General features: G+C 36.1%; 1 protein-coding gene across 1 annotated transcript in view; it reads left to right on the forward strand.

Moving 5' to 3' along the window:
- Positions 1–21,153, forward strand: part of LOC129807725 (CD109 antigen) — a 47,945-nt gene extending 26,792 nt beyond the window's left edge. The window contains exons 2-9 of the mRNA XM_055857176.1: positions 3,779–3,839; positions 3,939–5,343; positions 9,442–11,168; positions 14,455–16,149; positions 16,893–17,086; positions 17,164–17,338; positions 17,424–17,529; positions 19,483–21,153. Of these exons, the coding sequence (XP_055713151.1) occupies positions 3,975–5,343; positions 9,442–11,168; positions 14,455–16,149; positions 16,893–17,086; positions 17,164–17,338; positions 17,424–17,529; positions 19,483–19,712 (5,496 nt within the window). The 5' untranslated portion in view covers positions 3,779–3,839; positions 3,939–3,974 and the 3' untranslated portion in view covers positions 19,713–21,153. The remainder of the gene's footprint in view (positions 1–3,778; positions 3,840–3,938; positions 5,344–9,441; positions 11,169–14,454; positions 16,150–16,892; positions 17,087–17,163; positions 17,339–17,423; positions 17,530–19,482) is intronic.
- The last annotated feature ends 3,839 nt before the right edge of the window (positions 21,154–24,992 follow it).

Below are 24,992 nucleotides of genomic sequence, written 5' to 3' on the forward strand. Positions count from 1 at the left end.
GCCATTGTGAGGAGACCTCGGCCTCGAGGCAGACCTAGGACAAGGTGGCTGAATCAAATTCAAAATCTTGCCTTGGAACGCCTCGGGATCGAACTCGAACATCTTCCTGAAGTGGCGGAGGACCGACAGGCGTGGGCTGCTAGATTGGATGTCATGGGCCCGCGACCCCAATAGGGATAAGCGGTTGAAAATGAATGAATGAATGAATGGATAAGGGATATAAAATTCGAAGGTAGCAAAATTATAAAGACTCAGGGAGATGAAACTGGACTCGTGTCAGGACTAGTGTCCCTGAAAAGCGAAACACCACTGACGCACCCGATAGGAGGTGATCTCCCTGAGTCTTTAAAATTCTACATAACGTCAGTTACCACTCGAATGTAGCAAAATTAATAATTTGAATCTACTCGATCGTCGCTTTCGTAAACAAATACGCAATTTCTGTAATTTTTCTAGCATTTTGTTACACGTAAGTTCGAAACCTGACAATTTCAATCGAGTTTTTTTTCGAAAATGCGATATATTTATTTATTTTTTTTTAATAAAATTACTGTACTTTGTAATATTACGCAAATACAGTCCTCCGTCTTTGGTGGATTTGTTAAATAAAATCCATTATCATTTGAATTGCCATACATCCCAAATATGTCACTTCTGACAATGCCACGTGCGCTTAAATGGCAATGTCGCGGCTACAGAATCACATTTTCGGAAATGATTTTCTGTTCAGTGTTACAGAATTTCCCCACAGGAACCATCCCAAAACATTTTTTTTGATTTTATTAGGATCTGCTATTATTTTCAAAACAAACCTCCAAAGCAAACATTTCGTCTGTCTTCAAGAATGATTTTAAATCGTAATGCCTCCGGCACATCTTTTATATCGGTAAATTTCCATGTAATCAAAATTCGCGTCCTTTTTTTTCACAAAAAAATGCATAAGTCTATCGCACTCTTTCAGATTCAAAATTGGACCTAAATTTAATTTGGTGTGATGTTCAAAAGAAGAAAAAGAGTGCGTGGACTAGGAGAGGCTATACGAAAAATTTTACGAAAGACAGGAATATGAATTTTGATTTTATGAAATTTTTCTGGTCTAAAAGGTGTGCCGGTGCCATAAGTTTACATCTATTTTAAGGTCCATGAACGCTGAACCATTTATTAACTGATTTTTTAATGATAATTTTATTAATTTTTTAAAAAAGTATTTATAAAGTATTATCTGTGATATCATTAAAACTTGGGTATTAATTCTGAGATGCGTGAGTTTTTCACGTGAGAAACTCACGGTTTTTAGCAGGGGCATGACATTTTCTATGTTTCCCATATGTTTCTAGCGCGCCGAAAAAACTTTTGGGTTTATTAGCTGTTTTCTGTTAGTTTAGAATGAATTAACAAATATAATAGTAATACAAAATAAAAGCCAATTTAATATAGAATAGGCAACCGAAAACCCCAAATTGTCAATTCAACGTAGTTTTGGAGATATCTCGTGAAATGTGTAACGAAAACAGGGAAAAATTTACACTAAAATCGGTCGCATTTTTCAGAGCTAATGGCACCCCCCCTGGTTTTTAGATCATTTCCTGTAAGCGTTTGATGAAGCTTTCACAAAAAGTGTCACGCGAAACACTTAGAGCATCTAAGAATTCACATGAAAGTTTTTACGAAAGTTTGAGAAAATGCTTACTAAACGTGATCTAAGAGCCGTAAATTTCTCACGTAAAAAACTCACCATCTCCGAATTCATACCCTGTTGTGTAGACTAAAAACAAATTATTTAAAAAATAAGGTTTTCTGTCACAAAAGATTTGTAAAAAAATGCTTAGGTTATAAAAATTACAATTAATTAAATATCGGAAGGTATATCTAATATTTGACAAAAAGTAGGGTTATGATTAATATAACTTCTAAGACAAATTAGAGCACCTCACAAATAACCTTACAAATAAATAAACAGCCACAAAAATAAATTTAAAAAAAAATTATACTGAGAAAATAAAATAAACTCCAATAAATTCAATGAAATAGTGTTCATGTCTAAAATCACTTCCCTATTATTCTAAATTATTAAAATAAATTATGAATATTTTGCTAAAATCAGGAGTGTTCCATCTCACCCGCACTTTTTTTGAGTGCCTCAAAATGCAATTTTTTTAAGTCTTATTTTTCGAAGTGACTATCTTCATATAGGCTTTTCTAATATTGATATCTTAAATTTAGAGTCTTCAAATGCTAAACCAGTGAGATTCGTTTTTGTCTCGCATTCAAAACGTATCCGCAATAATGAATATAAAAAAGGTGTTCCATCTCTCCTCGAATGACTATATATAGAAAAAAAATGATTATCGTGGATGTCCAGTCCCGTCTGTCGTATAAGTACTTCTGGTGAGAGAACGGAGAGAGATATCGGCAAGCGGTTTTCGCTAAAGCCCCAACCCCCTTCCGACATTTTGGAACATCCCCAAATTTTGTTTTCTCAATAACTGAGCCCCTAATGGCATGCATCGACCTCAAATTTTAGCCCCTAAGAGCTTCCTATTAAAAAGAAAACTTAAGCCCATCGACTCCCCTGACCCGAGCCATAAGGGGTCAAAAATTCAATTTTCAAGTGGCCATAGCTTTAGTTTTAATTGCCAGAAATTAGTTCTTTGGTGATTTTGAAAGCTCTGGTTAGCTACAACTTCTGAATACACCAACTTCATACAATTTAACCGAAAGTCCGATTAATCCAAAAATCGATTTTCAAAAAATCAATGTCATTGTTTCCTCCAATCTTTTTCTTTTCTTGGAAAAGTGATATTGGGGAATCGAAAACAAGTAACAAGGATTTCTTTTTTTTATGTTTTAGGATATTATTTTTAAAACTTTTCACTACTGAATATCAAATATTTTCATGATAAAAACTATAAATAAAAGCAATATTTTTTTTTGGTATTGCTGGAATATACGTAGTTCGATTTTTTTTTTTAATTTTTGGATATGTTTAAGTGATTCCCTTGAACATATTCGTGGCATTTTGTTCGTATACGAAAGCACTGTAGAATCATTCCTCATAATAGTATCTCAAGGTTAAAGGTTAAACAGCCTTTATAGAGCGTATTCCCCAACATAAGGGCTTAATGTTTGGGTTCGTTGGAAGGGTCTTGGAATTTTTGATAAGAATGAACCGGTTTCAATTGATTATGAAGCGGTAATGAATTGGTAATGATCTGGATCTGAACCAATACCTAATCTGTATCCGAAACTCAATTGTATTATGGCCTCTACACACTAGAGACATTTATGTCCATATTGAAGAGTTTCTCTTGCACAAACGTAGGGAATTTGCGCTTAAGAAGTTTCAGACGAACTTGAGTGATTTATAAATCGGTTTCAATCGGTTTTGAACCGGTAAACGGTAAATGATATGAAAGTACTTTTGGAGTATGGCATCCAAGTCACTACATTTCGTTTCGAAAGTCAATACATTTCGTTGCAAATGTATCCGAATATTCAGGACTTTCAAGTTAATAATTTGGATTGAGCTTAAATGGTCAGTGCAAATGTTGTTTGTGAATTTTCATAATAGCATTCTTTCAGTTACATCTGATTCTCTTTAAAATGATAGATATCTATTTAATTGAGTCTGGCGATGAATTAGAAATTCCAGACAGTCATTTACTGAGGATGTTTTCACTGCAGATGTTCAATGACTATATCACTTCTATTTTCTGTTTTCAAGTGTGTGTTTTTTTTTTGTTAAAAATAACCCAAAGCAATTTTCTTCTCTTTCCAGTTTGAATCTCGTGACGTTGAATGCATGGTCAAGCTCCATTTAATTTGATTGTCTTGAAAGGGTAAGTTTTGTCAAATCTATGTTTTTTTCTGGTGTGTAGTTGTGCGTGAAAAATTGTATAATTTGCGGTCTTCCTGTGATTTTTTTTTCAATTATTTAGATTTTAAAGTGAAGAGTAACTGGAGGGTGGTGAGAGATGAAGTGTGGGCGTTGTTGGCCCACTGGGAGGGCAAGTGTTGTGGCTCTTCTGCTCTTGCTGACTGTGGTGATTGACAAGACAATTGGTCAGCAGGCTAGTTCACCCAATGACGTGTATACTCGATATGGATCAGATGATCAGTATAATCGATTTCCAACACAACAGACATATGATGGGCTTGGTTTGGATCGTGATACAAATGAGTTGAATCCGTTTGGTGTTACGCGAGACAGTGGGTATTATGGTGGAACGACTGATGGGACAAATTTTGGGGGTGTAAATCCCTTTGCCAATGACAATTTTGGACAACCAAGAGATCCAATTGGATCACCAAGAGATCCTTTTAGTCAACCTAGGGATCCTTTTGGACCACCTAGAGATCCCTATGATGGCACTAGGCCATTTGGAACGGATGGTATTAGTGGGACGTTTGGGAATAGGGATTTTGGTAGGAATCCGACAGGAAGTGTTGGCGGAAATCCTTTTGTTTCTGCAACACGTGATCGGGATTTCAATCCAAATATCCTCAATCCGTTCAGTCGGAACTACTTGGATGACAATTTGATCATCAATGAGGCTACATATTTTATCGTAGCCTCTAGGATGGTGCGTCCTGGACAGATTTATCGTATTGCCGTCAATGTTGTCTCTACACCATTGCCAATTACAGTGAGAGCGAGTATTTCGCGAAATGGTGTTGAGATGACGGCAGATTCGAAGGAAGTGAAAGAAGGTATTCCAGAGGAACTCCTTATGAGAATGCCACCGACAAGTGTTATTGGGGATTACAAATTGAGAATTGAAGGGCTGTATAATGCCGTTGCTGGTGGCATTGCCTTTCTCAATGAGACAAAAGTCACCTTCTCACAGCGTTCAATGACAATTTTCGTACAAACGGACAAACCGGTGTATATGCAAGGGGAAACTGTTCGTTTTCGAACAATTCCCATCACGACAGAACTGAGAGGATTTGATAATTCTGTCGATGTGTACATGGTTGATCCCCAAGGGCACATAATGCGACGATGGCTCTCGCGTCAATCGAATTTGGGAACTGTCAGTCTTTACTACAAACTCTCAGATCAACCACGATATGGTGAATGGACAATTCGAGTAGTGGCACGTGGACAAGTGGAAGAACATACGTTCCAAGTGGAAGAATACTACCAGTCACGCTTTGAAGTTAATGTGACAATGCCGGCCTTCTTCTTCAACAGCGATCCCTTCATCTATGGCAAAGTCATGGCAAATTTCACTAGTGGTGCTCCCGTTCGGGGAAATCTCACCCTCAAAGCCACCATTCGACCGATTGGTTTCATCAATCCAAAGATTCTCAATATGAGATATCGAGTGGGCAATAGTGGAGGTAAAGTACTTGTTTATTTTGTTTAAGCTCTTAATCCCTTAGGAAATTTGCACTGGAGGGCTTTCTTGTTTTCCTCAGCTAATCATTTCAAGCCACTCTTTGGCTATTGTACTGTGATATTTCCTGAAAATTGACGACTTTTGAAGGAGTATTAAATTGATTGGGGGTTGGTAAAAGAAGATTGAATGGCTCTTGAATCTAAATAAAAATAACATTGAAAAAGGGTTAATTTGAGGGCATTGAATTCAGAAGACAAATATTTTCATAACAATATATCAAAGAAAAAAATGGACGAAGGTTGCAATAATTAACTCTTTCGCGTCCCACTTTTATTCAGCAGATGAATTCATGCAAAATTGAGTTTTTCCTAATGCTTTATGATCAAATATAATAGTTCAGAGAGGAAAAAAAATTTCCATTGCGTGAAAACTCGGAAAAACCCCGGGTCATATATGACCCTGTTGTCCTCAAGGGAAGTGTATTTACCATTTTCAAAATCTATATCACGGGCTTTTTAATAGTTTTTTTTGCTTGAAGTTACTAATTTGGCCAAAACCATGGCAAACTGGATTGTCTTGATGAACACTGTACTCCTGGTGTTCAAGGAATCTTCCTGGTAATCCCTTGAACTGTCACTGTCACAATATTTTGAGTGGTATTTGGCAAAAATAAACTTATCCACATATTTATACACACACAATACAATTGCACAATATGAGACGCTTGCAGAATACTCTAAAATATTGCAAAATATGTTATAATTCATCAGATATAAGATGAAATGTCCAGGAGCAAGATGTCCCACCTGCATTTCACAAAGAAAAACAATGTCCCAACTACATTTCGCTGCAGGTTTGGGACGAAAACACTGTTACCCTTGGGGACTATAGGGTCATATATGACCCGAAAAATTCTACGCGTTTTCCTGGGAAATTGAGAGTAGTTTATTATATCAAAATATGCAATATACAATCTTTGGATATTCTATTTTGTATTTCTAAAGAACTTTTTGCTGAAAAAAATAAATGAATATAAAAAAATTTTGAAAAAGAAAAGTCATTTCACAAAGTTCGAAATTCGTGATTTTTGATCTCAAATATTTTCTTTTCCTGAATATCTGGAGTCTTGAGAAAATTAGCCAAGAATCTTACATCCTTCTATTATGATGTCGTGCACAAACCGATAGATTTCACTTAATGTAAATAGTCAAAAGAAATTGTTTTTTCCCCGGGTCATATATGACCCTAATTACGCGAAAGAGTTAAGAGTTAAAGGTAAATCAAGTTTGTACAGGTACAGCCAATATAAAAGGAAAAAGTCTTTTTTGGATTTGGAATAGTAGGCGCTGACCGTTTCGTGTTCTGTCCGCTTCGCGATTTTTTCAGGAAAGTAGAAAAATATTTATAATGAATTTATTAAAAATTCATTATAAATTCATTAAAAAGCATTTGTTGCTAACGACGCATCCTGATGCGTCCTGATGATGAAAATATATAAATATAATAATTTAGTACTGTATTTAACGTGAAAACAATGACGTTTCTATTTGGAGCAGCGAAAATTCTCCATTTGGAGCAGGTTTTGAATTACACAGTAAAAAAAATTAACACTATTATAGTGTGTAATCTTTCACACCACTAATATAGTGTTAAATTTGGAAAAAGTTTTTAATTTAAAATTGTTTAATTTAAAGTTGTTGAATTTCAAGATGTTGAATTTGGAATTGTTGAATTTAAAAAATGTTGAATTTTTATGTGTAAATGTTGAATTCTGTTTATTGTTGAATTTTCTTTTCATTTCGAAGATTTTGATTTTTTGCCTTTTTAGACATTTTTATTGGTTTTTCCTGTACTCGGGATCCCTCCTAATGCGAAATGATTGCATCTGATGCTCGGATCTTCACGATAGACTTATTATGCTTATAAATATTTGATGTTCTATATGACTTGCCCAATAAAAAGCATATCGACTGAAGTATACGTCTTAATTGGAAATTCAACAATTTTTACACAACTTTTGTTTAAAAATTCAACAAATTTGGTTGAAATACATAAGGCTTCATACTATAGCAGTGTTAAAAATTATAATCAAACTATAATAGTGTTAATTTTTGATCATGTGACGAAAAATACCATAAAGTTGTGTATTTTGTCACACTATAATAATGTGAAAAATTGTAATCATACTATAATAGTGGTCATTTTTAGAATTTGTCAAACAGTTTTAAATCACAAAACATTGTTGAAAATTTTTTATGATTATAACAGTGAGAAATTTTACACAGATCGCAATTAAATAATTAATTTATCCGATTTCACACTATTATATTGTTAAAATTTTACATATTTTCAAATTAAACAATATTATTGATAATTTTTCAACTATAATAGTGGTAATTGTCAATCACGTGACAATAAATTACCAAAATATTGTGTATTTTTTCAAACATTTTTAAATTAAACAACTAAAATGGTCGATTTTGCACTATAATAGTAGTAAAATTTAACACATTTTTTACTGTGTAGCTTAATTTACCCTATGTTTAAATATTAAAAACAAATCAAAATCAAAAAAATATTTTCAACTTACGGAGCATCTTTGTAGCATGGCGATCCATAGTACTCTGCATTTATATCAGGTTAAGATATTTCCGTTTATAGCTCCGATCAAACCCGGATTACGGGGTAGTACAATCCATTGTTGATATGTTCTCGATATCTACTACAATAATATTAAAATGTTTTTAAATTAAAAATAGATCTTTGACATAATCGACATTGTATTTTAGAAAATAGATTTTCCATTAAATTTTCCATAGTTGAAGTTTCGATCTTTTAAATTTGTGATGTTTTAGCAGACCTTTCATTATATCCATCTGTCTATATTTAATCAACTCGAGAAAATAACCAAAATTCTATATTCGTCGTCGTCACGCGTGTCTCGTCATTAAAGTCACAAAACGAAAAGACAAAATGCCGTAAGGGCCTACCCTAAATTACAATGCCAGAAAATATTAATTCATCAAATTTCCGTCAGATGGCGTTCTGTCCACAACACAATGTCTCACACAATGTAATAGTTTAGTCGATCATACGATCTTAGTGAGTTCGGACGTGGGTTCGCGTTGAGTCGTACAAGTGGTCGGACATAGTGCGGAGAGTTTGCAACAGTCTGGAGCCCACACCAGTCAATTGCGTAAGCAGGTCACTTACTAAATACCTTGTACTTAAGAGTAAATATTGCTTTGCACCCTATACATATTTTCTTTGATGTTTTTTTCCAACATATGGAAGATTTCCATTAGACAATGGTAAAGTAGCGATCGTATCATTACACTTTTTGCCATTGGCATCTATTTCTATTGTAATCTCGAGGTTGCCTTCTTGACCTGCTTCAGAGTGAGTGGTATGACATCCTGGCGCCATGTATGGTGGAGTCAATATGTCACGGGACGGCTCAGAGTGCGGTAGTAGAGCCAACGGGCGCTACCCAAATGAAGCCCACTGCCTGTTGCAAGAAAGCGTGAATTGTCCAGGAGAGCTACTAACATGAAAAAATCATGTTGACAATTCAATCATGTTGTCGTATATCCAGTGTTAGAAGAATGTGCTGATCATACATCGCTCAAGAGCGCCTTCCCCGCAATGTGAATACTTCTTCCATGGTCCCGGAATTTTTTGAGCAGATGCGGTGGATTTATTATTACAGTAGACTCTCTCTCAATCGGGAATATGGGGCAAAATGTCATCCGGTTTAGCGATAGAATTGAGCGTCAAAGCCTTTGTAAATTCCACAAAAAGTGCTCAATTATAAAGAATCACGATAAAATAGGAAGAACTGCAGCGAATTTGAGCGAATTAGCTTCATTATTAAACGTGAAAATTGTCAACAAAATTTATCGCCCGATTGAAAAAGAGCCGATTGAGTAAGAGTCTACTGTACATTGTATCACAGTTAAAATATCTTTTCAAAATTTGGATCAGTTTTCAGTTTCCTGGGCAAAAAAATCACAAGTTTAGGGAGGATAGCTGAGGAATAGCCTTCAGATCTTTTAAATTGAATTTTCATTCAGATGTTGATTGTAATTGTTGTTATTAGGCTACCGCAGAGAAGACGAATACTACAATCGCGATGCTAGTTACTACAACCTCTTCGGGCCACAAAACATCCCTCCTGATCGTCAGTTCCTCGATGACCGTTATCAACAACAAGCCGGCTTCCAGGATTCCTACATTGTTGAGAAACATTTCAACTTTGACGAACACTGGCCATTTTGGATGGACAAACCAGAGTACAATCAGGTCTTTGATCCCTGGACCCGATCTTACAGGAATCAACTACCCTACTTGAGATTCTTCAATGGAACCTTTGAATTCAAGTATCCAATGGCTGAACTGGAGCAGTTAGTTCCGAATCTTTCGGGAATGGAAGTGTTGATAACGGCTACTGTTGGTGAACGTTTCTATGATGAAGTGATCGAGGGGTATGCAATGGCTAGGGTGTATAATTCGTCGATTAGGGTGTCGTTCTTGGGTGGCACTCCTCAGGTATTCAAACCAGCCATGCCTTTCACGTGCTACCTCGTGGCTGAGTATCACGATGGATCTCCGTTGCCTTTTGACAATTTCTTCTATGGAACAATGGAGATTACTGGATGGATTGAGAGTCGAGCTGGTGGACGCAGGGACTATCCATTGAGGAATATTCGAATGTCTGAGAAAGATGGTATTTGGGAGTTGAAGGTTGACCTGAGGAATGATTTGAATTTGGATAATAGCAAGCAATCCAATGATTTTCTCAATGAGGCTTCTTCAATGAGACTCATTGCTAATTTCATTGATTCAAGGGGTGAAAGAGCTAGTACAGAACTCTTGCTACTGGGTCATCATTCACCCCTGAATCAGCAGATAAAGGTCACAACGAGTACGACTGATGCAAAAGTCGGAGAGTATATTGTACTCCATGTTCAGTCAAACTTCCACATGGACAACTTCCACTATATCGTCATGTCCAAGGGAATTGTTCTGTTGACGGGACTTGAGAATATGAATGAAGGAATTCGGACGATGGCTATTACACTGAGTGCCGAGATGGCGCCAGTGTCGACAGTTGTAGTTTGGCATGTTGGCCGTAGGGGTTTGATTGTTGCTGACAGTTTGACTTTCCCCGTCAACGGAATTTCCCGCAACAACTTTACAGTGTTCATTAACAATCGCAAAGCTCGAACGGGAGACAGGGTTGAAGTTGCGATCTACGGAGAACCAGGAGCCTATGTCGGACTCTCAGGCATTGACAATGCATTCTACACCATGCAGGCCGGCAATGAACTCACCTATGCCAATGTCATTACGAAAATGTCGACGTTCGATGAACAAACAAATGGAACTTTCAAGCATAGTTGGTATTCACATGAAGGAAATCCCGATGAACTTGTCTACTACCCTTCATCGACTTTTGGTATTGATGCCAATCGAACGTTTGAGTACGCGGGACTTGTTGTCTTCACAGATGCCATTATTCCAAGACGCTTGGAGACCTGCAATGTCAGTCTAGGGTATGGAGAATGTCTCAACGGAAGGTGCTATAGGCTCGAAAAGGAATGCGATGGTTACTTTGATTGTGAAGATGGAACTGATGAAATTAATTGTGACTATCACAATGCAACGCTCTTGGCGGATTTCCGAAAGTACAGGTTCAACAGAATTAAAAGGCACTATGAGAACGTCTGGCTATGGAAGGACGTCAACATTGGACCACATGGACGCTTCATCTTCAATATCGACGTGCCTCATCGACCTGCCCTGTGGATGGTCTCGGCGTTTGGGGTGAGTCTTCTTTCTAATTTACATTTTTTCAGCTTTGCAATATTTTTATTGACGAAAAAAATAGATAAATCTGAGAATTGGAAAGTTTGCGAAATCTATTTACGCAGATTTTGTCGAATTAAGGGAGACCCTTATTCCTCGTGGTGACCAAAACTTAGAAACATGCAGGCCTCTCAATTGTTTGAAATGCGATGTAGCGCGTTTGAGATGTAACAGGTGGCGATGCGGTTTCTTGGAATGTGACATCTTGTGTGAGTGTAGGATGGTACTATCAATTCAAACTCATGCGCTTATCCGTTGTCCCTTGTTACGTACGAAGTAGGGAACTTGATGTTGGAAATTGTACTTACCGACTTATTTGACCGGTATTACAACCCACCAGTTATCTTGACCTGACTCTAGACTCGTCGCCACTCAAGTTTGTTACACGCCAATATGCTCCAACTCCGTTCCTCATTCCCTCGGTAATGAGCAGACATCCTAGTCCACGACGTCGGTCCATCAGATACTGGGTCAACCTCGTTTCCACGAAGCATTGACTCCGCTCAGTATATCCTTAACGACTTTCCAGGCTAGATTCTCCTCATCCTTACGAACCAGATGACAAGGCTCTCGGTAGAACTTATACACGTAATGGCTCATAGGCTCTAAAATCATCCCTTCTCACATACGGGGCAAAAATCCATCGTAGAATCCTCCTCTGTAACGAAACTCGGAGTTAACTATTTCCTTTACTGAGGACTCATGTTTCAAACGAATACATGAAGATAGACCAGCTACTGTGCAGTTCAAGCTTTGTAAGGAATGCGTACTTTACTTTCTATACGTTCATTGTCCGTCGTTGGCTCAATCCCTATCCGAGTTTCTTTTCGTCTTTTTGATCAATATTGCTTATATTGGGTAAGATTACGAGCTCTACTCCCAGCTTTCTCTAGAACGACTGGTTCGTTTTCGAAGACATTGAAGGTTAACTTTCAACGCCCCTTGATCGTCCCCCGTGTCAGAAAGGTTCTCGAAGTCGATTCCGAGGCGTTCCCGGCTAAGATCCTGTATTTGCTTGAGACAACCTTCGTTTAGGTTTTCCTTTAAGTTGACGACTCTTCATAATGACTTGAAGAGCTATTTTGGTTAATTGGTCCGGACTTATGACCACACCATCGAAGTTGTAACCAACACGAAGAATGGGTTGCTTATTTCTTAGCTCTTTGCGAAGAAAAATGGTTTGATCGGTCCTTAGTTGTTTCAAGAAGTGAAAACACTGGATTTTAACCTGATGACATTGTAAGCTTCAGACTTGCCGACTATCAAACGCGGTAGTGGTACCCGGTTTTCGCATCCTGTGATGCTACCTTTTCATCCATGGAGATGGTCTCTCACAGCTGTACTACTTTCCTCCTTCTTGCACACATTGCTGATAATAAGGATTGCCAACTCTGACTCATGTTACGATCATGGACCAGTAGACGGTTAGAACGAAGAGACGGACGAAAGAGTAATTTGTTTTCGGTTGATCACCGACCGAGAAGGACGTGTGACTCCTGTATAATCCAGCCAGAGGGGGGTTGTGGTTCGAAAAGGCGAACGGGAGGCAGGTTAATATTACATCCCAGATCTCTTTCTGTTCATTTATAAAAGCTTTCCTCTAGAGTATAATAGTGTAATCCCATCAGAACTTTACAATATTTCCTGTTTTTTTTTTTATTTTTCGCCAACGTTTCGGAGCTTGATGGCTTCTTTTTATGGATGGAAATGGAATGATGGGAAAAGGGTGTCAGGGCAACTTAAACTTACCTCATTTGATTTCTAGTGATTATTCAAGTGTCGTGACAGTAGGTAAAGATAGGAATAAATACAACATTGAAGTCCGATAATTTAGCCTAACGACTAAGCACGGACTTCACGCACTTCTGTCTAGCGCTTTCTTTATTTGACAAACTTGATCAATGCGCTTTGGAAGTTCAACGTTCATTCTTCCATTATTTGTGAATACCACCGCGGAGAAATTAGTGTATTATTTGAGTGTTATCCTCATTCAACAAAGTTTTCAATTCTCGCTTACTTAGATAGCACTAAGTCCCATTAAGGGACAGAGCCTCTTGGACTACCGCTTGCCACTCTCCGCGATTCATAGCGGCCCTCCACCACCCCTGCAACACGCCCAGCTCTTTAAGGACCTCGTTCACTACCTAATGTCATGTTTTCCGAGGACGTCCTTTCGTGCGCATTCCCTCCCGTTTCGCATTAAGTTGCTTCTTGGGCATGGTGTCGTCTGATATTCGGTGAACATGACCAAACTATCTCAGTTGTTTCTCGAGGATAGAGACAGAAATGTCGGGTTGTCCATAAGCTTTCTCCAATTCGTAGTTCATTCTACTTCAAAATTTATCCATCAAAATATCTCGGACAGCTCCTCTGCGTACTCATATTAAGTTTACATGCTCATAATAATTGTAAATTTTATGAAAGCCCCTTAATAATGCAAAATCACATCACAACTGAGACAAAGCATGGCAAATTTGAGCATATTTGCTTCATTCGATAATCACAATCGAACTTCAAAAATGTCAACAAACTCTTTTCAAATTTAACTGCTGCCCGAATTAAAAAGTCACCCGATGTTAAAGGAGCCGAATTAGCGAGAGTCTACTGTATGCCCAACGTAAGCTCGACATCCATTCGATACGGTTCTGCAGCGGTTTTGTGAATGTTGTAATAGGAAATGGATGAAAATACTGAACCTCTCTTTGATTTTCACAATTTTATTCTCTACGACGTTTCGAGGATGGATGTCCTCTTCATCAGGTATCAATATTACGTTCGAATTGTTATAGTTTACTTAGGCTTGGATTTCAACTTCTGTCGTAATGTTCGTCTTTCGGCTAATTGACACAGCAAATTGCATAATTCAAAAATTGTAGACTCTAACAGAAAACAATTCACTAATGTCAATGTCATTAATGTCAAAAAGACAAGATGGCGTCAATGACGCGATTTAATGGCAACTTAGGGCCATCTATGGGTAAATTCCAGTTCCATCACTTAATGGGTTTTACTTGAAAATCGGGTCGGCTATGACTCGCTTCTAAGCCGCTGCGGTGTCATTGGATAACAGAGCGAGTCAGGTTGATCTAGAACGTCAGAAAAGTAGGACGTGTGGACTTGGGTCTCTTGGGGTAATCTAGCTGGGTACTAGAATCAGTGGCGACTCAGCCCACTAATTGTTAACTTACCTGAAGTTCTGCTTTGATTTTAAATGCTTAGATTCTGTAATTGGTTTGGTCCGTAGGTGAGTCCAACGATGGGTTTCGGAATGTTGGCTAAGGCTATAGAGTACGTGGGAGTTCAGCCGTTCTTCATTAATGTCGAAATGCCGAGTGATTGTCGGCAGGGAGAACAAGTGGGCATCCGTGTAACAGTCTTCAATTACATGACTAATGCAATTGAAGCCACGGTTGTCCTACATGGATCTCCGGACTACAAATTCGTTCATGTGGAGGAAAATGGTATTGTGGCATCCTACAATCCTCGTACGTCCTTTGGTGAACATCAGTTCTTCATCTATTTGGAGGCTCAGGAAACGTCCATTGTCTATCTGCCGATTGTTCCACAGCGTCTTGGGGACATTGAGGTGACAATGCATGCAGCAACTCTACTGGGAATGGATAAGGTAACGAGGAAGCTTCATGTGGAAGCTGATGGTTTGCCACAGTATCGGCATCAGTCAATTTTGCTGGATCTCAGCAATCGAGCATATGTCTTCCAGTACATGCATGTCAATGTGACAGAAACGCCAATTATACCATATGAAGTTGACAGGTATTACGTGTATGGGTCTAATAAGGCTCAGATTAGTCTTGTTGGTGATGTTGTTGGACCCATTTTCCCCACAATGCCGGTCAATGTGACGAGTTTGCTGGATTTGCCAATGGAATCAGCTGAGCAGAATATGTTCAGTTTTGCTGCAAATTTGTTTACAGTGATGTACATGAGGTTGATCAATCAGCGAAATAAGACAATGGAAAAGCATGCTTTCCATCATCTCAACATTGGGTATCAGAGACAGTTGAGCTTTATGAACAAAGATGGCAGTTTTTCACTGTTTCGTTCGGACTGGAATCAATCAGATCCGAGTGTTTGGCTCACTTCCTATTGCGTGCGAATTTTCCAAGAAGCAAGCTTCTATGAATGGGAAAATTTCATCTATATCGATCCCAATATGATTCAGAAGAGTGTCGCTTGGATTCTCAGGCATCAGACGCCCGAAGGGAGTTTCTATGAAACTACTTGGTCACCGGACAGAAAGATGAATTGCACACAGAATGAGGTTCTTAGATCTAGAAATATTACATTAACAGCTCATGTTCTGCTGACTCTGGCCAGTGTCAAAGATCTGGCATCTGGAGGATTGGGAGCGAGAGTGGCAATGGCACAGCAGAGAGCTATAGATTGGATAGAACGGAATATGAAGTTGATAAAAGAGGTAGGAGGACCGTATGAAGCTGCCATTGTCACGTATGCGTTGATGCAGAGCAATGCACCGCATGCAGAACAATCCTTCAATGTTCTGGCAAGGCATGCCAGAACAATTGGAGAATTCATGTACTGGGGCAATGAAGAAGTGCCGCAACCACCGACAAAACTCGAAAATCAGAAATATTTCAGTCTGCCGAGGCTTCCGTACAAGTACGACTCGATGAACATTGAGACGACGGCGTACGCTTTGTTGGTCTACGTGACGAGAAGGGAGTTGATGGTGGATCCGATTGTACGATGGCTCAATGCTCAAAGGCTAATGGACGGTGGTTGGGCGTCCACGCAGGACACTAGCGTGGCCATGAAGGCACTTATCGAGTACACAGTTAGAACGAGGATCAGGGATGTGTCGCAGTTGGCGGTGACAGTTGAAGCTACTTCGCTTCCTGGGAAATCTAAGACACTCTACATCACGGACAACAACCTTGCAGAACTGCAAAGTATCGAGGTGAGCTTGATTTTTTAAAATTACAATTTTACGTTTTACGAAAAATACCGTTGAATTATTCATAATAACGATTTTTCAAGGTCAAAAGTTTGAAAGACTCTAGGTTGCGTATTTCTCATACAGATGGTAACATATTTGGGCTTGTTGGAAAGGCCTTGGAATTTCTCACAAACCTGAACTAATTCTAATCGGTTATGAACCGGTAATTAACCGGTTATGAACCGATTAAATAATTTTTGTCCGAAAATCAATTATATTACTCCTAAGGTATTTTGAACAATGTTTTTGAGTGATTTATAAATCGGTTGTGAACCGGTAATTAACCGGTTATGAACCGATTAAGTAATTTTTATCCAAAACTCAATTATAATTTTACTCCTAAGGTATTTTGAACAATGTTTTTGAGTGATTTATAAATCGATTATGAACCGGTAATTAACCGGTTATGAACCGATTAAATATTTTTTTGTCCGAAAATCAATTATATTACTCCTAAGGTATTTTGAACAATGTTTTCGAGTGATTTATAAATCGGTTGTGAACCGGTAATTAACCGGTTATGAACCGATTATGTAATTTTTGTCCGTAAATCAATTTTTTTCTTAAAACTGTTTTGGGGGATCGTTTGAGTGATTTTTAAATCGGTTTTAAACCGGTAAAAAGTAAAGTTCGAACACTTCGCAATGCCTGGAACGTTTTGCACCCGTTTTCTGATAAATTCTTACCAATACTGAATTCTTTAGATTCCAAATGCTTGGGGTACTGTGAAGGTGCAAGCCAAGGGCGCTGGTTATGCCATCCTCCAGATGCACGTTCAGTACAATGTCGATGATAAGAAATATCAGACTGCTCCACCTGTTCCTGCTTTCGATCTCAATGCCCATGCAGTCTTCCACGGAAGGAATCAGTCTCATATCACCTACTACTCATGTCAGAGGTAAAAAGCCTTAGCGGAATCATCGGGATTTCTTTGAACTTTTTTATGAATGTTTTTCTCTTCACTTCGGTTTTCAGGTGGATCAATGTCAACGAATCTATAAGATCGGGCATGGCTGTGCTGGATGTGGCCATTCCCACGGGATATTTCATGCAACAACAGAAGCTGGATAGCTATATTCTCAGCAGAAGAGTAAGAAATCTGCAGAGGGCAAAGTATCAAGAGAAGAAAGTACTCTTCTATTTTGATTACGTGAGTTTTTATTTTTATTATTATTTTTTTTTGGTTTTTGGATTTCTGTTAAAGATACTGACGATGGATTATTTCTGTATTTCAGTTGGATTCTGAGGATATTTGTGTAAACTTCACGATCGAACGATGGTTCCCTGTAGCCAATATGTCTCGTTACTTGCCCATTCGTATTTACGACTACTACGCACCTGGTAAGTAAACAATATTAAAAAATGAATTCAAATTTAACGATTTCTCCGTAGACCAAAAATTCATTCTAAATCGATTTAAAAGGGATTCTTCTATTTATTACTCATCATCATTTACCTTTAAAAGAGACTTTTTTTTAAAGAGGTTCAGTTTTTTTTCTAATATTAATAATTTTAATATTAGAAAAAATACACAGCCAATAATATTAGAAAAAATTATACAGCCAAATTCCTGAAAAGCCAAAATCCTGAAAAGACAAAATTCACAAAAGCTAAAATCCCGAAAAGATAAAATTCCAAGAAGCTCAATCCCGAAAAGCCAAAATTCCGAAGAGCCAAAATTCCGAAAAGCAAAATTCTGAAAAGCAAAATCTCGAAAAGCCAAAATATTAAAAAGTCAAAATACCGAAAAGCAAAATCGCGAAAAGCCAAAGTCCCGAAAATCAAAATACCGAACATCCAAAATCCTGAAAAGCCAAAATTCAGAAAAGCCGAAATCCGGAAAACCCATAATCACGAAAAGCCAAAATCCCAAAAAATTCAACATTCCGAAAAACCGAGAACCTAATAAAAACCAAAATCCCAAAAAGCAAAATTGCGAACAGCAAATATTTCGAAAGCAAAATCCGGAAAAGCTAAAATTAAGAAATGCAATATCCCGAAAACCAAAATCCCCAAAAGCCAAAATCCTGGAAGCCAAAATCCCGTAAAGCCAAAATCATGAAAAGTAAAATTGCGAAAAGTCAAAATCCAAGCCAAAATCCTTGAAAAGCCAAAAATCCGAAAAGCCAAAACACCGAAAAGCCAAAATCCAAAATCCTGAAAAGCCAAAATACCAGAAAAAACCAAGATCCCGAAAAACCAAAATTCCAAAAAGCTACAAGCCTGCAAAGCCTAAATCCCGAGAAGCCAAAATCATGAAAAGCCAAAATCCCGAAAGACTAAAATCCCAAAAAGCGAAAATCTCGAAAAGTAAAATTGCGAAAAGTCAAAATCCAAGCCAAAATCCTTGAAAAGTTAAAATTCCGAAAAGAAAAAATCCCGAAAATCCAAAATCCCGAAAAGCCAAAATCATGAAAAGCCAAAATCATGAAAAGCTAAAATCCCGAAAGATAAAATCCCGAAAAGGCAAAATCCTGAAAGACTAAAATTCCAAAATGCCAAAATCCCGAAAAGTAAAATTGCGAAAAGTCAAAATCCTTGAAAAGTCAAAATTCTGAAAGCCAAAATCCCAAAAAGCCAAAATTCCGAAAAGTAAGATTGCGAAAAGTCAAAATCCAAACCAAAATCCTTGAAAAGCCAAAATTCCGAATCTCCAAAATCCCGAAAGCCAAAATCCTGAAAAACCAAAATGCCGAAACCCAAAATCCCGAAAAGTCAAATTCTGAAAAGCCAAAAACCACGAAAAACCAAAATCCCAAAAAGCCAAAATCCCGTAAGCCAAAAGGGGACGAAATTATATGGAGGATAATGGATCGAATAATTTCTCAAAACGTAGGAAAAGGACTTTTAAAGATACTTAAAGTTTTTCCGTGACTCTCATAAGTCGGCTCATGGGACATTTTTGTATATTTTCGTAAATGCTTATTGTTTTTTCTATCTAAATTACATTGCGTTAAAGCCTAGTTTCCTTTAGAAATATTCGGGAAAATCATATAATATAGTCCCACAACTTAAAGTAGATCCACCTCCCTTTATTGCAATTTTTAAAATTTTTGTACCTATACGAAAATGTCTTTGAATTATTTTTAATAACGGCTTTTCAAGATCAAGGGTTGAAAAGTCTCTATTAAGTGTATTTTTCAACCGATTCTATCAAGTTTGGCTTTGTTGGAAAGGTCTTGGAATCCCAAATAAGTTTAAATCGATTTTAATCGTTGCAAACTGGTTAGATCAAGCTTCCCGCGAATTGGTTTAGTGAACCACTTTTCTGATGATGTTTTTTTTCGTATTTAGAGCGATTCAATGAGACATTATTTGACGCCCTTCCGACGTATTTGCTGAATATTTGCGAAGTTTGCGGCAGCTCACAGTGTCCGTACTGTGCAATTTACAATGCAGCTATTAGAGCACCTGTTCCCTTCTTCCTCATTCTGGGAGCCATCGTCACAATCACCATTCGACACTTTAGACTAACTGGAAGAGGTTTTCTATCACTAATCTCCATGGCAATGTGGAATACGTAAAAGATATTGATGGCAAAGGAACTTTAAAAAGCAATTTTTTGCCATGTTGTGTTCCAAAAAAAAAATCAAATGGAGATAGATCGTGAATGTAAGTTTAAAAAAAAAATCCTCTCAGTTTTTTTGTAGCTGACAAATCACCACAAAAAGTAGGAATAACAATTTTTATTGTGAATAGTGTTTTTTATATAAATGAAATGATTTTTTATTACTTAGAATCTCTTAGAATCTCAAAAAAAAAGTATTTTTTCGAAAATATAATCCCATCAATTTTTTGTGTAAGATCGTCCGACGAAAGAAAAGTGTCTTGCATGTAAAAAAAAAGAAGCATGGAAAAGTTCATATCATGAAAAAAAAGAAACAAGATTAGTTGTTTGACAATACTTAAGAAAAGAAAAGTTTATCGAATGAAGTGATTTTTTCTCTTGAAATAAGAAGGGAAAAAATGTATAAAAAGAACCAAGAGTTTCTCATTTATTAAAGAAAGGAAAAAAAAAAGAACTCATCTCTTAATTACAAATGTATATTAAGAATTAATCCAGGCCGTCCATTTTCTGGTCAATTTTTTTATTATTTCATGTTTTTATTTTATGTTTAATTTTTGCAAAGTCTTGAAAGATTGTGCGGAAAAAATATTTTGTCCATTTTTTTTAACTCGAATATTTTATTAATCCCTTCTACGCTTTAGTTTCTTTTTGTTTTTAAATTTTCTTTTATGAGAATGAAAGACGCAAAATCTGATAGGAAAAGAAAGAGAAATTAAATATATTTTAAAATATTGCAGTGTAGAAAGGACATAAAGAAGCGCAAGGGACAAAAAAAAAAAAAAAGAAATCTCTATGAGAGATGAAAAATAATTTAAAAAGGAAATATCTGTAGTTTTTAATTGGTAGATAATATGTAGTTTCCACAAAAAGAAATGCAAGAAAAATGGAAAGCATTATTAAAAAAGATTTTTCTTGTAAAGTGAAGAAGACACAAAAAAAATATTACCCATTTTTTTCTAATAAGAATTCGTAGATCAGTGTGTAAATAGTTAATGAGAGAAAATCATTAATATGGAGAAAGGAGTTTAGAGAATTTAAGATAAACACTAGTATACCATTTTTTTTTTGCAATTTCCATTCCCCAAAACAAATGCATTGAAGGAGAAAATACTGATGATAAGAAAACCTGAGCATTTAGACATGAGACAATGACAAAGTTAGGTGCCTTAAGAGAGAAAGATTTAAAAAAAAGAGACAAATTTTCACGAGAAAAAATATCACACAAGTCCATTTTTTTGCCACTAATAAAGAAATATGAGAAATTCTCAATGATGAAATAAAATATATTTACACCTTCTTTTTTGATAGTGAAAGGACATATTTTATATTGTTAACTGTACCTCAGAAAATAGGTAAAATACATTTCTATGAATAAAATGAGAAAATGAGGAAAATAACCAGAAGGAAGTTTTAATTAGTCTTTACAGGTTTTTTTTTTAGGAAAAAAAGCAGTAAGATAGCTGAAATTTTAGCTAAATTCTGCTGAATTTCAAGCGACAAAAGCGATCGTAGCGGCGATTAGTCAAAACCTGTCGGAGTTCATATTCTTTTTTTTAAAGAATTATCTTAAAAAGCAGCAGCACTTTTACTTATATTTCTTCAACAACTCCAAATTAGGGGTTTTTATTGCAGAAAAGTACAAATAAGTAAGTATAAATGTTGACAAAATTCCCTTAATTACAGGTCAATTTTTTTTTGTAATATCCTAATTGGGTAGATAAACTGTAAGAATAACCCAAAAATTTTCAGAAGTCAATTCGAAGTATTAGGTAAGATTTTTAAGCATCTCATCTACTACAATCCTACCAAAATTTCATGTCCTCCGATTGGGCTCCAACTTTGCCAAAATGTGTTTCGCCACTTCCTGATCACGAATATAACGAATATATAAGTTACGTGCCCGGCCGGCCGCTCTTTGAAGCTTAAGAGGTCCAGAACTAAGAAAGATATCGACTTGTGGTTTTCAGCAAATGTTACATATCGGGTGAAAATTGTAACTCTATGCATTGATCCCTCACCCGAAATCCCTCCTTCCGATATATTTAATACCCCCATTAACCCTTTAAGGACGATTGGAACACCAGTGTCCCATAAAGAAAATAATTTTTCTTGATTACCTAAAGTTATTTTTTTCTTATGTCTGTACATAATTGTAAAGTAGAAGGTTGGAGGAATCTAAAATATTTTTTGCAAGTCTCTAGCTATTTGCTATGTAGTAAATATTTATGCTCAAAAATGGCGAATTTTTAAATTCTCAAATTCATAATTGGTTTTATTTATATTTTATACTTCTAATTTTTTTTAAGCAAAACCCTTTTGGCAATAAAAACTACAATACTCATACGTAATATTTTTCATTAAAGCGAAAAATATTATTTATTGGTATTGTCAGAAAAATTACTTAAATTTTTAGGCTATTTTTGTCCCTATCTTTCATAGAAGCACAAAATACACCGAATCAGACTCTGTTGGACTTTCCAAGGTTAAATGTAAGACTTATCATTGATTATATTTCTCTGTTTAATTTTTATTGTTGATTTTCAGTCCGTAAAAAGTGTCTCGTCGTTAAAGGGTTAATATGGCATTGATCGTGCTCAAATTTTAATGTTAAATAAAAAGTCAAACAGCCTCTATGGCTCCTCCTCCACATTTAGTGACATACAGTGGCGACAAGATAAATAGCACAGTTTCGGACAATGTAATGTATGTAATGTAAGGCCATAAGCCACTTCGCAAAAAGTAACCCCATACTATAAAATTACCACCGATAAATTTTACGTACTTAATTATGTATCAAGGACAAAATTCTTCACTTTTGAGACATCTAATATTTGATTATGTCATATCCAATGATATTAAATAGGAATACATCGGTTCAGGGAATATTATTCCAGAATTACAGGTGTTTCTGCATATGCTCTTTAACAAAAATCTATCAACTAGTACGGTTTCGTTTGAATACTAACTCTGTTCGTCTGGCAACACTTCTAAACCGAGTATTTTTACATAATTGACTTTTAGTAATGCTCACTTGAGTTACTTCTTCAAATTTTGTTCAATTTGTTCCTTTGTTTTCGGTATGGCTGCAGAAGAATTCAATTTTATTATACGAACAATGTCAGAGTCTTTACTAGAAATGGCCATTCTTCTCAAAATTTTCGAGTTTTTTGTGTGATTTTTAAATTTGATCATAAAAAGTTATTGAATTAATCGTTCTCTTCCTTGAACAACACAATTTATTAAAGAAATCTTAGTTGTCCTAAACTTTTTTACGTAAAGCCTGTACATCTGCACCAAAGGCTTTATTTACATGATTTTTCAGTTTTCATAACTTTATTTTACGAAAATTTGTGGCATTAATGTCTGTAAATGATCAAAAATACAGGAATATAATGAATTTTAAAATAAAACAAAATTTCAGGTAATATTCTCAGAGAAAATGAACATGTGGTAATTAAATTGGCCGCACGAATAATACCTAAACTCATTAAATGCCAAAAACACATGGTTTCAACTAATACAAATATTAAATAATTATCATTTTTATTTACAATGGGTATTATTTTCTAAAAAATAAAGAATAATCAGGTATAAAGATTGATATTGTATCATAAAACATCAAAATAGGAATATCGCTGAAGGTGTGCTATTTATCTTGTCGCCACTGTACGTGCTGGGATTTTCCAACGTTTTCATCCCGGAGTAGGTTGGAATCGACGCTAAGACGGCGATTGCCGCACGGAGGGTGGGCCAAAAAACAGAGAGATGATAATAAATTAATAATTAATAATAATATTATAGATGGGCCTTAGAGTTTTCGATCAGTACCAAACTTAAGGTCCCATGACCCGAGCTATAAGGGTCCAAAAAATTTTCTTAAAATGGCAATAACTCCGGTTCTAATTGTCAGAATTTAAAATGTGAGGGCGTTTTGGAAAGTTCTCGTGAAATGCCACTTCCTCTTCTAACATGGCAAGTTAATAAAACTACCGCTAGGGGTGCTATTTTTAAAAAGAAGATTTTTAAATTTTCAGAGTTAATAACTCAAAAATTCCTTTGTGCATCGGGCTGAAATTTTAGTATGTTGTAGTCGCTGATTATACCTACACTGAGAAAAAAAAGTGCGATTAACATTTTTTCCTCAGAAATATAACACTTTTTAGGTGTAAAAATATATCAACATTTTTTAATGTTAATTTTACACCTTTTTAAGGGTAAAATGAACATAAAAAAGGGCAAGTTTAACCCCTAATACACCTAAAAAGGGTAATATTTACACCGATTTCGGATCAATAATGCAGGGTAAAATTAACATTTCCGGGATGTTCTTTCAGCTTTTTCTCTCAGTAGTGTATCAAACAAAAAAATACTTAAGTCGATTTATAACCCTTGACCCGAGCTATAAGTGGTCAAAGTTCGAATATTGCCCGGCCTCTATCTCCGGTTTTAAATAACATTTTGAGCTAAATTTTGGGTTTTTGGTTTTGTCTCGTCATTTTTCTCAAAAATGACGTTGTGCAAGTTAATCAAATTTTAGAGTGTTATAGTCCAGCCTAGGATCACAAATTATAGACGAGATTCTGACTTATATTTCGCTACCATCTTTCTGTCAGTTAATTTACATCCTAGATATTTTGATTTTCAATAAAAAGTTTGCAATTTTTCAGAAATTTGATTCAAAATTGTTGTATAATATCTCTCATCTTAAGTTCCAAGTTCCATATCAAATTTGCACACAATCCGAGTTTGCTCACGTTAAGAATCTCACCTACAGTAAGCTGATTTAGGCTTATCACTAGCTTTTACTTACTCGTTTTGATTTCTTAAAATTTTATTAAGCATACCTCATTAATGGAACTTTGTAACTATATTCTATTTATATATCATCTAAAAAGGCTTCGTGAATATACAAATCGATTTCTATACCTTTATGACCAAAAATAATTTACCTTTATGACTTTGTTGTAAAAATAAAGTCTCTTCTTGTGGACAACGAAAATTCAAGTAAATTGGTATTCTTTTTGTTTAAGTTTATCTTTTTATCACGAGTATTCCATTCACTATTTTTTACCTTTTTCACTGATTTTTCTTATTCTAAAAGCCGTTATTGCAAGATATTCATATGCCCCCTCTGGTGGACAATAGAGAAGAGTGTGTTTCAACCTATCCACCTAGCGTCTCAGCATAAAAACAAATATTTGAACAATAATTCGTTGGCATACAAATTCTTTCAATA

This window comes from Phlebotomus papatasi, chromosome 3 (genome assembly GCF_024763615.1).
Source record: "Phlebotomus papatasi isolate M1 chromosome 3, Ppap_2.1, whole genome shotgun sequence".
Taxonomy (NCBI): domain Eukaryota; kingdom Metazoa; phylum Arthropoda; class Insecta; order Diptera; family Psychodidae; genus Phlebotomus; species Phlebotomus papatasi.